A 14759-nucleotide genomic window follows, 5' to 3' on the forward strand; every position below is an offset into this window, starting at 1 on the left:
AAAAATTACAAACACAATGCAGGAAATTTGGCATCTGATATGTGAGTAATGTCTTCAGCTAAATAGAGTCGCCCAACTAGGCCTTCAAAGAGAGAGGCTGGTCTGTCCGGCCGGTGCAATTCTGTACCGGAGCGCTCTACTGCGCACCACTCCATGAAGCAGCAAGCACGATACAAGTGCAGGGGTTCCTGTAAAATTATTACATTAGATCAGCTTTTCCCAACTTTTTAAGTGCTATACTCCATCTTAGCCTTTCTAGAACTCTTATGCAACATACATAATTTATAAAATTACAAAATAGATTTGTTCACTTAAGAAACTTAAATAATAGGTTTTAGGAAGAAATGACTAGGAAATTGTTAATGACACAATAAGTAGATTTTTAAAACATAATGAAAAATTGAAATTCACATTTCATATGTTCATTATCGAATTGCCCCCCTGTGGAGCGCGGGCCCTACGTTGAGAAACACAGCATTATATCAAATACATGGTGCTACAACAAAATGACCAGTAAAGTATATCACTTGCTTTAAATACAGGCAATGCCAAAGTGAGTTTAAAAAACATGTTCGTATATTTGTATGGGTAAAATATAAAACCATGCATGAAAATACGCTTGAAACTACAATGCTGAACGAAAAATAAGTCGATCTTAAATCCAGAAAAAAAAATATGATGTAAAACCCTATAAAAAGTTTATGATACAATACAAATGAGTCTTCATTCTTACTGATTACAAAGGCAGATATGCCATGGTACCAATATGGTAATACATAAATTATAATCTTTTGTTGTATTCTATTTTGAGACGCTTTCAGTTCAGTATGAAATACGATTTCGCCAATGTTCTGTCGCATTTAGAGTTCCTAATACACCCAATTTTTTTATTGCATTATTAATATGTATTAATTAAAAATTCCGTTTTATTACGTTGCTCTTTTATTACTTAATGACAGATTTGCAATAAGTGTTTTCTTTGGAAATCAATTCAAAATATTCTTAATGTTAAAAGATTTTTCATATCCATCAATTATACTTACTTTTGTAACTTGATACAGCTGTATAAACGAGTAGGCATTACCGCTGACTCCATGACACAAACTGTATCCTTTGGTTGATAATCCTCTGTGCCATATAATGTCGCCACATCGTAAAGCAATTTTGAAGTACTTGTCTTCTTCAAATACCTAGTACGAAAACGGGGTGGTCTCAAGATTAACATAACAGCGATGTGGTTATGCAGCAACAGTAAAGATATGTTAAAATTAATGAAGATCAATATAAAATTAACAAATGACAACTAAAATCGCTTTGTAAATAGAACTATGAATTCGATTTTACATGGTACATTGTTAGATATGGTCACTAGGTTCCATTCCTAAAAATTCTATACGCCGATATGCAATTGGCAATACCTATTACCCCAGCTGAGATAATAATTATGAATATAAATATATCTTATATATAAAATTCTCGTGTCACAATGTTAGTTACCACACTCCTCCCAAACGGCTTGATCTATTTTTATAAAATTTTATATGCATATTCAGTAGGTCTGAGAATCGGCTACTATCTATTTTTTCATACCCCTAAGTGGTAAGGGATATCCACCCCTAAATATTATTTTTTCGATATAATATTTTATTATTATTTAGGATTAAAAAATACATAAAAACCTAAATTTTCACGTTTCTAGCATGAACCCCAATTTTTTAATAGCGAATTTTATTTATATGGCAAAGCAACATTTGCGGGGTCTGCCAGTATTATAGAAGATAAATGTTAATAATTACTAGAGCCAAATTCGGCAGCGTCAGCAAGCCGTCAGCGACTTGCCTGACATCGTACTGGTAGTCGTGCCTTTTGGTCGCTTGCCAAAGCTGCCGAAATTAACTTTAGTCAGTCGTCCTTACCACCTTTACGGAATCCGGATGATAACTTGGCACATAGTGCAACAGAGGCCGATTTGTTGTGCGCTCTTTTTGCCTCAAATTCGACTCTAGACGCGGGGGACTTTACTTTTTTTACTATCTCTCGATGTCAACAAGTCGAACGGGCCAGACGGCAGACGGCAGACGGCAGACGGCATACCGGCATTGGTGTTAAAGAAGCTCCTGAGTTGTGTTTTGTACTCACGCGCCTCTTCGCACTTTCGTACTCATTTGGGCAAATTCCGTCGTCATGGAAGATACATCAAAACTGTGGTCGACGGGTCGAAAGGCTCCGTTCTCTCCCCGACACTGTTTTTGCTGTATATAAATGATCTGTTAACCACAGTTAACATTCATTGTTATGCAGGCGACAGTACTGGGGCCGTGTTTTACACGGGCCGTGCTAACATTCCTCTTTCCATTGTGGAGTCAAACCGCGAACAGCTTGTGTCTGAAATTAAGAGTACTCTCACCGAGTCTCCGATTGGGGGCGTCTGAATTTAGTTCAATTAATCCTACCAAGACACAAGCCTGCGCGTTCACCGCTAAGAAAACTCCTTTTGCTCATTACCATCTCTAAGAGTATTGGGATTCTCGGAGTCGATGTCTCTAGCACAGTTGAGTTCCGTAGTCACCTCGAAAAAAAGGTCAGTGTGCTGCTACCGAATATACAACGGACCGTGTTCTGAAGAATAGTTTAACAGGATGCCCACAGCAACCTTTTACAATCGCACCGCTCGCCATCGACAGGGAATTTATCCCCACACGCTGGAACCTAAGTGGCCCCGGATAGTGCGGTTTCAAAGGAGCTTCCTCCCGCGTACACTCAGATTGTGGAATGAAGTACTTGCCGAGGTTTTCTCACGAGACTACAGCATGGGGTTTTTCAAGAAGGGTTTCTTAAGGGTCGGCAACGGGTATGTGACCACCCTGGTGTTTCAGGCGTCCATAGGCTACGATAATCGTTTATCATCAGATGGGCAGTAGGCCTGTTTGCCACCTACGTGGTATAAATATATAGGCACTGAACATTGACCCTACGTGTGCTGCCACTGGTAACCGCGACGATGATGGTTTCGTCGTGGTACAAAAGAAGAGGCCCACAAACAGGGTCAATAGGAACCATTGTGGCACTGCACTCACTGGGCCCAATTTTCTGCTGCGTGCTGCTACACCGACCACGACAATGTACCTGTCCCGTCTACATTACGCCACTAAGGAGCAGGACATTGTCGATTATATTCGTACCAAGAGTAACCTGACATTGAGGGTGACGCAGCTGAAGTCGAGTCACAACGCGAATTTCAAAGCGCCCTTGTCCACACACACCGACTTGCTGCCCACCTTCATGAAAGAGGACTACTGGTCGAAAGGTGTGGTATATCAGCGCTACCGTGGCAGATTGCCGTCTTCAGTGCCGTGATCACACAGACAATATCATTATATTAGATTTTAAATATTATATTATATGTATGTTAGTCTATAAGGTATTTATAATATGGGTCTAGTTGCCTGGAATAAATAAATATTTAGATATGATTTTAATATTATCTAGCTATAGTAATATATATTGCTGATCGTGTTTTTATTGACACAACATGTCATAATGCTGAAACAAGTTTAATTAACACATACATAAGAAACATAGGAAACACCCAGACCATCAGAAAAGCCGTTAAATAGAGAAGATACTTTTTGTATAATTTTGTTTATGAATCTGTCTCCCCTGTCTCCCGTGTGCAAAAGCAAGTGCCATGGTGTAAGTAAATAATTAATTTGTGGTCTATTAACATTGAATGGTTTTGAATAATTGTTATAGTGGACAAAAATACCATGTTACGTATACACTATCAGTATAACCATATATTGCTAATATCCAAAGATGTTAAAATGACATCGCTGATATTTTTAAATAATTGAAGATATTTCTATAGTAGTTCACAATAAATTGATATATGCATGCTGGATATGTTAAGAAGTTCACCATCAACATATTGCTTTAACAAACCTGATGAGCCAATAGCCACAAGGGAACAAATCCAGGCGCTCCATGACACCACTGCACTAGTCTATCACCAGAGCTGCTATTTAAAGATGATGGAAAATTTCCATTCGGAAACCGCTGATTCAATAGCCAATCTATGGTCGGTTTTATAAAACTACGTAGTTCAGTAACATTAATATATTCTCGAGCCTGAAATAAAAAGACATATACATAATATTATCTTTCAGGCAAACGAGCACATATTTGGAGCTGAATATATTGTTGTCTGATAGTTGTCAAGGGTTTAGGTCGTAGCACAGTTTCCACGCTTACAGGATTTGCGGATAACGTTAATGATAGTTTAAGTAATGGAATACAAATAATTGTAGATTTTACAGATTACAAAAATGCATTTGATACATTGGTATCATCATATGTATGTATATCATGATGTATTTTTACAGGCGATATCCGAACTGGTATTAAAGGACTAACTAATTAACGGATCAGAACATATTTAGCTAATAGAAAAATCTGCACCGTTGTTGCAGGGCAGACTGGGCCAGTAGTCATTTCATATCTAGTTGGACCAACTGGATCCATATTCGGCCCATATAATACATATATTAATAGCTTCCAATGTGGCCGGCCACTCATCCTTATACTCTTACTGTGTTATGCTACCCATATGATATTAGGGTTTATATTTTATTAAAATATTTGCACTTTTGGCAGACATTTTTTCTTAAATCTAGTAAAATAGACCAAATAAAAATCACCTGTAATAGCATATATAAAATCCCAGCCATTCCATGAGCAGCCCCCAAATATATTTTATCATGCCATTGCCACAAAAGAGGACTATCTGACTTCATTTGTGTAGAAAAATGTTTACCAGATTTCAAAATGGCAAGGATGACCTGTAATTAATAGAATCATTACATTAAGCCATAAAATGTATACAACTTTCTACATATTGTTGTTAAGAGACATTCTGTATAGTACTAAAAAAGCACTAAAAGTTTTGTACAGAAATTGTTTATCTGTACCAAATTTTTAATTAATAGAATAGTAGTGCCTGGGACATAATCTTATTACCGTTTATGAATTTACATTATATTTTATTTCATTAATTATAAGGAAAAAGATAAAGAATCTACTATCAAAGTTACCTTTTCTATATGACTTGCAGGAATAACTTCTTTCCCTGTAATATGTTTATTCACAAAAAGTAATGCATAAAGATATCCAGATTTTCCATATAAAAGTTCATCAGGTGAATCATTCAATAAAGATATAAGAGACATGAGTCTAAAATTTTAAAAAATATGTCATGTTTAATTGAAACTAATGTTATGTATTATTTCTATCTCTACAGATTCCAACATATATATCAATATACCTTTGGGCTAAAGTTTTATAATCGGGAAAATTATTTGGACGTGTTGTACCAATTTTATATGATATAACAGTAGCTAAAGCTAATGGTCCTGCATCTCCACAAAGAAAACTTATTCTGCGACCTTTCAAGTTTTCTATGTTGATATATTCCAATACAGTCTGTGAAAACAAGAAGTAATAATAAATTAAGTACTTTAAATATTACTAAGCTAAAATATAGCCCACAACTTAATATCCTTTATATTATATTTTGATTTTAATTATACTAGCTAAAACCAAACCATCTTTCAAAGTTATTTATTTAGTATTTATATTATTATAGTTATTTTACTAGCTAGAGCTAAAGTAAATTTAACAAATAAGTATCATAAAAATCAGTCTAATTAGAAAGAAAGAAAGAAAGAAAAAATTAGTTCTTAAGTCATAAATAGTGCAACTATCTATTGTTATATTTCAACCTGAGAATGTGTATTAAAAATTAAAGCAGGTGTCAACAAATATAACTGTATTAGTTAGAGAACATACCTTTAAACCCTCATAACTGTTGTCATTTTTCCCCATTGCACACATAAAATGATATAAAGCCAGCCCTGCTGATCCAGTGTATATTGTTCCATCGTAGAAAATATCACTCTCCATTTTTGTTGTCAATATATGTAATTTACAGGACTTAAAGTTTTGCAATTTTCCCAGGAACTTTTCAGACAACTAGACAATAAAGAAAATATTGTTACTTTATATATAAATACTTACTGACCCTGCAAATCTTGTCTTACCATATAAATATTGTACTAATAGTAGCATTATAAAAAAAATAAGAGTTGATCATAGAGGAGTAATAATTTAGGGTCAGGGGGAAGGGGATTGTTAATAATGTGTACTCATGACCCCATTACTAGCAATGTACCATGACAGGTTGACCTCCACGCGGTTCCCCCTGGAAACCATTGTGATAAATGCCTGGTTAAATTGTCACAATAGGCTTACTGACCTGACTTCATGTTCATCTTATCATCCTACACTGGTGCTCCGCCAGCGTAAACCGTTAGCGCAGACGGGTGCACCATTCCATAATCATCCATAAAAAAAAAATTTAGGGTTGTATGTATTTTTAAAACAATATATATATTCGCCAACACATACATAAATATAAAACATGTTGGTGTGGGCCTACCCATATCATGTTGGGATTATAGAAATACATTACTTATTCTCAGATCTACCAAATATAAATATAAAAATTAATCAAAATCGGTTCTTTTAGGAAAAGAATGGAAGCTGACGCTGGATTTTATATATTAGAATATAAGATGATTCCACACACAAGAAGTAACTGTGTTTAAATTTCCATTTATTGTTTTCTTGAAATTACAAAAATATTTTGCTCCGTTATTTTAAAACAAACATTTGACAGAAAGAGTAAATGTATTTACAGATTTCAATTAGATTTTAAAAAGTTACTTAATTTGAAAGGAAGTTCGTGGTACAACAGACAGCATTATATTAATTATAAATATTTTAGTTTGCTCTTAATTAATATTTATACAGAAAATAAAAACTTACTCCATCTTTAGATACATTAAGAATATTATTTACATCCTTATTATAATCATCATAGTGGTTCTCAAACGTTCCCTTAGAAGTCATGCTAACAATAAGAACAAATCAGAAAGACTCAATATTAATTAATTTGAAATATACAATTTGTTACATGTAAAAGCTTATGGTTCTTTTTCTGTTTTGAACACTGAACATTATTTATTTATAAATTGAATACAGATCAGACATATGACTACAGAGACATTCAGAAACTAAATAACATTATCAACTATCAATGTCGTTAGACTGAAATAAAGCAACATGTCATTAGATACATGACGCGAGATTGATAGTGGGCAGTGTGACGAGATTAAATTTTGTAATTTCACTAAACTATCGAATAAATTTGAAAAAAATTATCCTATTTTGATATTTTTTGAAAATCGGCTCAAATAAGGCATATATATTTAGACATTTAGAGTATGTAACTATTATCAATTAACACTACTTACTGAAATTTAATCGCAATTTTCTTAATTATTACATGTGAATTTTTAGACAATCGTCTGAATTGTTTAATATAATGTCATTGTAGATGTACTTTTTTATAAAACAATAAATAAAGAATATAATTATGTTGAGATCAGAAGCAAACTGTTTAAATTATTAACCGGGTCTTAACACGAATAATTTTATGGCAAATAAAGGTATTTACCTCTCTCGACGTTTCGACTAGGTTGCACTAGCCGTGGTCACGAGCTGACTGGAGTAACAGCGATGTCAATGTAGATAGGTGACAGCAGTTTTTTCTTCATCTACCGTCACTAGATTGTTTAACAAAAGTTCGCGACACACAGCACTCACGGTATCCGTACACTTATTGACTATTGATGCTACTGAACTTTGCAACGCCATCTATTTGAAGGTAGTATTCACCTTGGTACAGAAAATAGCCTGCATCCAATCAATGTTTCAGAAGTACACTATAGACAAACAAAACGATCAATAGCCGAGAGCACATCGCAGCGGTTAAAAATCGTCAACCACACAAATCGCGATTGCCGATCATCTACTGAACGCAGGAACAAATACCTTTATTTGCCATAAAATTATTCGTGTTAAGACCCGGTTAATAATTTAAATAATGTATATTAAACACGAAAGTTTAAAATTAACTATAGCAACTTGTTTATTCAGGTTTACCCTCAATATACACAATTATTATTATACAACGCGCATTAAGTTTCTAGTGGAAAGAGTACAGATGTAGACAATAACTATAGTGTTCACTTATTTGTTATTTATGTCTTCTTGTATGTAAGTTGTTATCGACGTAATATCGGCTCGTTAACCATAGCTCCATGTCTTTACTCCGCGGCGCTTGCGCAGGGAATCCCTTCCCTCTTGCGCACGGCGGTCCGTGTACGCTCGGCTCGAGACGATAGATAATAAACTGCTAGTGTTTCCACATACACTACAATAACCTATATTATTTATTATATAGATTTGCATTTCATAATTTTACAATGGATAGACAGATAGGTATTTCAAAGTAGGTTAATTATGGAACCTGTTGGGCACAGTAAGCGGAAGAGAAGAGAGGAGGACGAGTTATTTTTTATACAATTATATAAAAAATATTGGGTAAATAATAATAATAATACATCAGTCAATAAATACCCTGAACTTGCCCCCTAATATATACTGGCAACTACAGAAGGCTGTAATTCTAAATACATGCCGCATTGTCAGAAATTTTTTACAGACCGATTAGACCGATATTTACTACACATGTAACATTCACCTCAAAATATAACATTGCTATGTACTAGGCCATACATACCATGGATAGACATTCGATCCCGCGACTCCGGCTATAGGCGCTTCGTCGGGATACCTTGGAGTTTTTAGTGAGTCTCACAGTACCCGCGGGCTTCCCCCGGGGCCGGCGGGACTCCATCAGGGTTTTTCTCCAAGTAAAAAAAAAAAGGCCCGTACATACCAAAATTAACGAGAAAAAAACGAATAAAAATAAAAATAATAGTAATAATTAATAAATTGAAACTGTAATATTTAATTGTTAAAAATGTATAATATTTAATTCAATACGTTTTTTTATATTCTAAAATTGTATAATAACATTTTTAATCAATAATGTCTTGAGATTCCTTATAATTTTTTATATATTTTTTTCCTGTTTTAAAGAAAGTGGTAAGTAATTATATATATGGATGACACCAGAGGACTGAGGACTGAGGACCACTTGAATGTAGGGCTAATGAGGAGGACGGAAAAAGCAGCCTGGCTCTATGCTTTAAATTATATTTTTCACACCTTTCCTCGCGTGTTTTATCGTAGTTAGGGTACTTTCGGACGAATTTACTGGTGAATTTACTCTAGCTGTGCTTTTTGTTATCCCGTGCGAGAACGAAGAGCACAGCTCGAGGCCCGTACCCGGCGGTCCGTAAGGACAAGCAAACGACCCAGTCACGGTTTTCAATATTTACTAATATTCTAATTAGTTTCTTGTGTAAAGTAAAGACAATAGGTACATTGGTACTGTTTCCCCACATTATAATCCCGTAACTCAACTTCCGTACGCATATGCATAATAAGTGGTGAGAGCGGTTTGCAAGTTGGTGGTTCTTTTAACTTCCCGAAATGCATATTCAAACCTAAACACTTTACTTTTTATTTTCTTGATATGAGATTTCCAATTTATTTGTGAGTAAATGGATATGCCGAGAAGCGTGAATTCATTGACGCTTCCAATTGCATTCCGTTATACACGAATTCAACTTCAATTGGCCTTCTTTGACATGGGTGAAAGGTCATTAGTTTCGTTTTATTATAGTTAATATCTAAGTTATGGTCGCGCGCCCAATTTGACGTTCTATTAAGAATCGAATTAATTTGGGCATCCAAGTCTGTACCACTTTGGCAAGCTGAGAGACGTCATTCGCGAAAAGAATACAGGGCTTTTATACAATTTTAGGGAGATCGTTTATATAAATTAAAAACAAAATACAGCCGATAACACTTCCATGAGGAATTAATGCGTTTACGACTTTATTATCCGACCTTACCATTTCAATCATATTCTTACTATTATTGAAGTATTCGATTTCAACTATGTGTTCTCTTATGCTACAGTATTTGATACAAAATTTCGAAACGCGAATTGAACACGAAAATACAATTGAAAGTGCTCTGATGTCGACTTACCATTTAGAAACGCGATAAATCTAAATTTACACCGGTGCACATTTAATTTAGTTTACATTTTACACTCTCGGCTTTTAGAACTTGAATACACGTTGATTTCATCCTTATAGGTCTAGCGATCCGCCTTACTTTCGATGGTCGCGGGTTCAATTACTAGCACGGTATAAACATTTGTATTCATTAGTATATTTATTTTGTATGTATCTGAGTGTTTTCTATGCATATTGTGTTTGCATTTTAAAAAAAGAATGTATCTTTATACTTATATCAGTTGTTTGGTATCCGTAACATAAGCTCCTCTTAGCTTGAGATCTATGTGAAGGGTTTTACAAGGAAAATTGGAATAAAAGAATTTAACGTCTTTACAGAACAACTGGAGATCTTTGGGGGAGGCCTATTTCCAGCAGTGGACGTCTTCCGGGCTGCGATGATGATGATGATGACAGAACAACTATTATATTTAGACAACGCTTGTGACATCCTTTTAAAAAATAAAAAAAAAACAAATTAATATCTTCTTTTTTACACTCTCTTCTAATTTTCACACGCGTGAGAATGGTTTCTATAACAACAGTGCACGATAAAATTAATAATATACAAAACTAACTTAACAAGTACTTCGCCTTAAGAGGCCTTTCACATTTTTTGGCCTAAAAAGCAGTGTCTTTGGGGTTCTGGTTCTAAGAAATTAAGAGTCGGATATACATTTTGATTCCTGAATTATATAGATAGATATCTAATCTTAAAAACAACATCTTTGAAATGTTAATTTTCTCTTTGTATAGTCTTTTTTCTAAAATAGTTTATTCAAAAACGCTAAATGACAGAAGTTTGGGGTTATATTCATTAATAAACAAACATAAATTGATATGATATTTGTACTAAAACTTGATAATTACTTTATAAATTGAGACAGCATCGTCCATTTTTTCATTTTCAACTTAAATATCTAAAAAATTGATCATAATGAAACCCGAAATTTCAACAAAACTTTGCCATAATCATTTCTAATTTTCTCATAAATACAACGAAATTTTTGCATAAAAAAAAACATAATAATAAAGTTAATATACTTGTAAATTAGAAATATAAAAAAAATATATAAGTTTCTAAGAAAAAAATAAACAATAATAATAATTTAAAGTTGTATAAATTCCGTTGCGCCAAAAGTAAATTCTCAGTGGCGCGCTAGCGCTCGTCGAGGTAGGACCTATGCCATTTTTTACAACACCGCTAAGATAAGACATTCGTCAGTGAACATTAGTATAGAGCGACTAAACCATTTTGATAATTTAAGTAATATTTAATTAATTTTGCTAATATATACTTATTTCTACGAATATTAATTTAAAGTTGTTGTTAAATATATATATATACATATATATATATAATAATAATATTTATTTTAGCATGCCAAGACAAAAGTACAGTTATGCTACAAATAAAACCTACCTACCCTGCTGGACTATGAAAAGCACAAGAGCATGGTATTTCGTCACACTAATGGCAATTAATTGTTAAAATTAAAAAAGAGAACATTTTAGTATTTTAAAAAATAACGCTTATCTGAGAGAAAAATGTAAGAAAATGTAAACCAATTTTACTCTATGTATATTTTGTAGCTTTTTTCTAAATTAAAATAGGGTTATTGTTTATAAAAATACCATTATTATTTTTACGTACATTTGTCTTGTGTTATATAGTGTATATCATCTAGTATGCAATGTGGATTGTAAATAAATTACCAAATTATATATAAATTATATTCCTTAATGTTTAGAGATATTTTATCCAATTTTATTTTATTTTACACAATACAGATATTTCTAAATTGTAGCTATTCTGTTATTATACTCGTTGGACTTTCATTACTGTACAGTTATGTCAAATAATTATGCGTGTTTGGGTGAAAAGTCAACAACATTATAAATGTTTTTATTTAGAGACTAGCTTTTCCTAGATATATAGGTTATCGCGCGTTTAAAGATCCGTGTACAGTATTGGGACGTTATATATAAACCTTCCTCTTGAGTCTATCTATTCTGTCTATTAAATAACAACGAATCAAAATCTGCGTAGTTTTTTAAGATCAAAACATACATAGATCTATTACATGTGTAGATGATATTTTAACCGGAAATTGAAGCCGTTAAAATGGTATTATATCAGTTGGAATCATCGGTATTCTTGGTATATAAGCTTCAATTCTTTAGTAAGCAATATATCCAATGGGACGCCATTGCACATGTTCGGCGGGCTTAAATTTCATGACTGGATCATGCTTTTGAAAAATTCCTTCCTCAAGTTTGAGCATTTAGTGTGGGAAATCACTATCTGTGCTTCCATAAAAATGAGCTCTCAAATTTGTCAGTAGTTTTAAACTTTCAATTAAAGTCCATAAGGGAGACGATGTTAATGACACAGAGAGTCTTTCAGAAATCTCCAGCAAAAGTATAAAAGTAATCCCGCCAATGAGAGCAGAGGTGTTTCTAAGGTCTTTTAAGGTTCTGTCCAAAATCCCTATAGCTCATGGTGATTTCATTACATATAATCAATGAGGCGTCTTATAATAATTTATAAAAAGGTTTGACATTAACAATTAATTATTTATCAAGAATCAAGAATCGGCCAACCAAGAACGAGAAGCTGCAATATCAGCCAATATCATGCGGCGACGTCAATGATGCAGGAACAGCAATGATAGCAGTTGAAGCTTTTTTTTTACAACTTAGAAAGGAAAACAAGCTGACGGCTCTCCTGATGGAAAGGGGTAACCGTCGCCTATATACATGAGCAGTACCTGCCATGTTCATATCAGCACATTGTTTCCCTCATGCGTTACCATTCCTGAAAACTCGGGTGTTATTAAACTGTATCTTGTAAATTCACTACCATATATATACACAGGTAGTCTATATAGATAGATATACATATACACAGATAGTATACCCTGAGAAAGGTCATAGACTACTTTATAGTGCGAAAAAAGTATTGTAAGGGATTAAAAGCGGAGATGAAAGGTTGTATAAAAGTATCGTCATTGTTTAATTGAAACAAAGAAACTTTTTTAGGTTATAATCTAAATATATTTCCTTTATTTGGTCAATTTCATTATACCACGCTGACGAAGTCGCGGACACACCTAATATACATATAAAGATGGGACCTTTAAATCAAAACAAAGCCTTGAAAACAGAACTATTATATATAAATAAAATAATTATATTGTATCTTATAATAAATTATATTGTATCTATTAATAAATAAACTGAATTAATATGTAAGAAGAATTAATTAGTAAATTTATGTTATAGTAATTTCATCTTTCTGTCCTTATCCCAATTATTTGTTACTCATATTACTTAAGGTTTTGGCTTTTAGTTGTACAATCGGCCAGCATCCTGACATCAACCCTCTAGGAATAATATAATAAAAAAATATGGTCATTATTAGCACTTTGATAATTAAGATAAATCACGTTATTTAAAAAAATCCAATAAGTAGTCTCAGTTAAGTAGAAACATATCACATTATTAATTAAAATATTACAAGGATCAAAATGGTTCATACTAAATCCACACCGATTGAGCTACACGGTTATTTGCGTCTGTGTGCGTGTATTACTGTATGTGTGCGTAAATCCATGCGTTTAAACCTAAAGTTGAGCGGCATCATTTTGTAATAGTCCTCTTAACAGAGAGAATTTTTGTTTATCAAACTTTATTTTATTTAAGGCTTTTGTAAGTATATCTGCTATTTGCAGTTCTATTGGACAATAATCTATGCTAAATTCATTATTTATATTCAATTCATGGATATAGTGGTAACGAACATCTATGTACTTACCTTTTATTAAATACGCCCGTTTTAATCAAAGCAATAGCACTTTGGTTATCAATTTTAAATAACACGTCTTCTGGTTTATCGTTTAGTTCACTTAAAAGCGTCTTGATATAGGTACATAGTATGTTTGCAGCACTCTGCTACCGCAATGAACTTCACTTCTGTAGAAGACAATGCTATTATAAGTTGCCTTCTTGAGCACCAGGCAATTGGTCCATTACCAAGTTTAGTAACATATCCTGTAGTACTTTTACGAGTTTCTAAATCACCCGCATAGTCAGAGTCACAAAATGATGTTAACTTTAGATTGGAATCGAACCTGTAACACAAACCATCCTCTATAGTACCGGAAAGGTATCTAAAGATTCTTTTAACTGCTACTATGTCCCTTTTCTGAGGATTCTCCATATTTCTACTAACTTTACTGACAGCAAACGCTATATCCTACTGCCTACAGCTTCTCTATAAGGGTACAGCAACTTTTCCTCTTTGTCGCACTCTACTTCTCCCTCTCCTGCGGGTATCTGGGCATGTTTGCACTTATTCATATTAAACTTCTTTAAAAGTGATTTGGTGTATTTTACAATTTGTGTTAGATGCCATCCTACATTATCTGCTTTTAATTCCATACCCGAATACCACTTAGGTCCAGAACACGATGTTATCTCGAATTTCTCGTTTAGTCAAAACAACAGCTGTTTTAAGTCTTCTACTTTACCAATGTTTAGTCCATCGTCAACATATATAGCTAAAAGGACTAACATATCTTGATTTTTATAAATACAAGGTTCGTTTCTTACTTGACTAAATCCCAATTCTTTTATTTTTTTGTT

The 14759-nt window shown here is 33.5% G+C and overlaps 1 protein-coding gene across 2 annotated transcripts; it reads right to left on the bottom strand.

Annotated features, from left to right (window-relative positions):
• On the bottom strand, positions 1–7113 carry LOC131848556 (lanC-like protein 2). 2 transcript variants are annotated; one of them, XM_059198471.1, is made up of 8 exons: positions 6883–7113; positions 5845–6027; positions 5321–5478; positions 5091–5229; positions 4698–4838; positions 3943–4128; positions 1044–1190; positions 1–188 (listed from the first exon to the last, which is right to left on the bottom strand). In XM_059198471.1, the coding sequence occupies exons 1-8, from the start codon at positions 6964–6966 to the stop codon at positions 6–8; spliced, it is 1221 nt and encodes a 406-aa protein (XP_059054454.1). In that variant the 5' UTR covers positions 6967–7113; the 3' UTR covers positions 1–5. The 2 variants fall into 2 exon arrangements, with proteins under 2 accessions (XP_059054454.1, XP_059054455.1); XM_059198472.1 differs by lacking the exon at positions 1044–1190.
• Positions 7114–14759: the final 7646 nt, after the last annotated feature.

Source organism: Achroia grisella, unplaced genomic scaffold (genome assembly GCF_030625045.1).
Source record: "Achroia grisella isolate CSIRO2021 unplaced genomic scaffold, CSIRO_AGI_Agris_v1 utg558, whole genome shotgun sequence".
Lineage (NCBI taxonomy): Eukaryota > Metazoa > Arthropoda > Insecta > Lepidoptera > Pyralidae > Achroia > Achroia grisella.

Excerpts from the sequence above, each read along its gene's own strand:
- LOC131848556 (XM_059198471.1), bottom strand. The coding sequence starts at position 6,966 with ATGACTTCTAAGGGAACGTTTGAGAACCACTATGATGATTATAATAAG. Across the intron at positions 5,479-5,844 it reads ACAGTTATGAGGGTTTAAAG|ACTGTATTGGAATATATCAA; the intron begins GTATGTTCTCTA and ends TTGTTTTCACAG. Across the intron at positions 5,230-5,320 it reads TATAAAACTTTAGCCCAAAG|ACTCATGTCTCTTATATCTT; the intron begins GTATATTGATAT and ends TTAAAATTTTAG.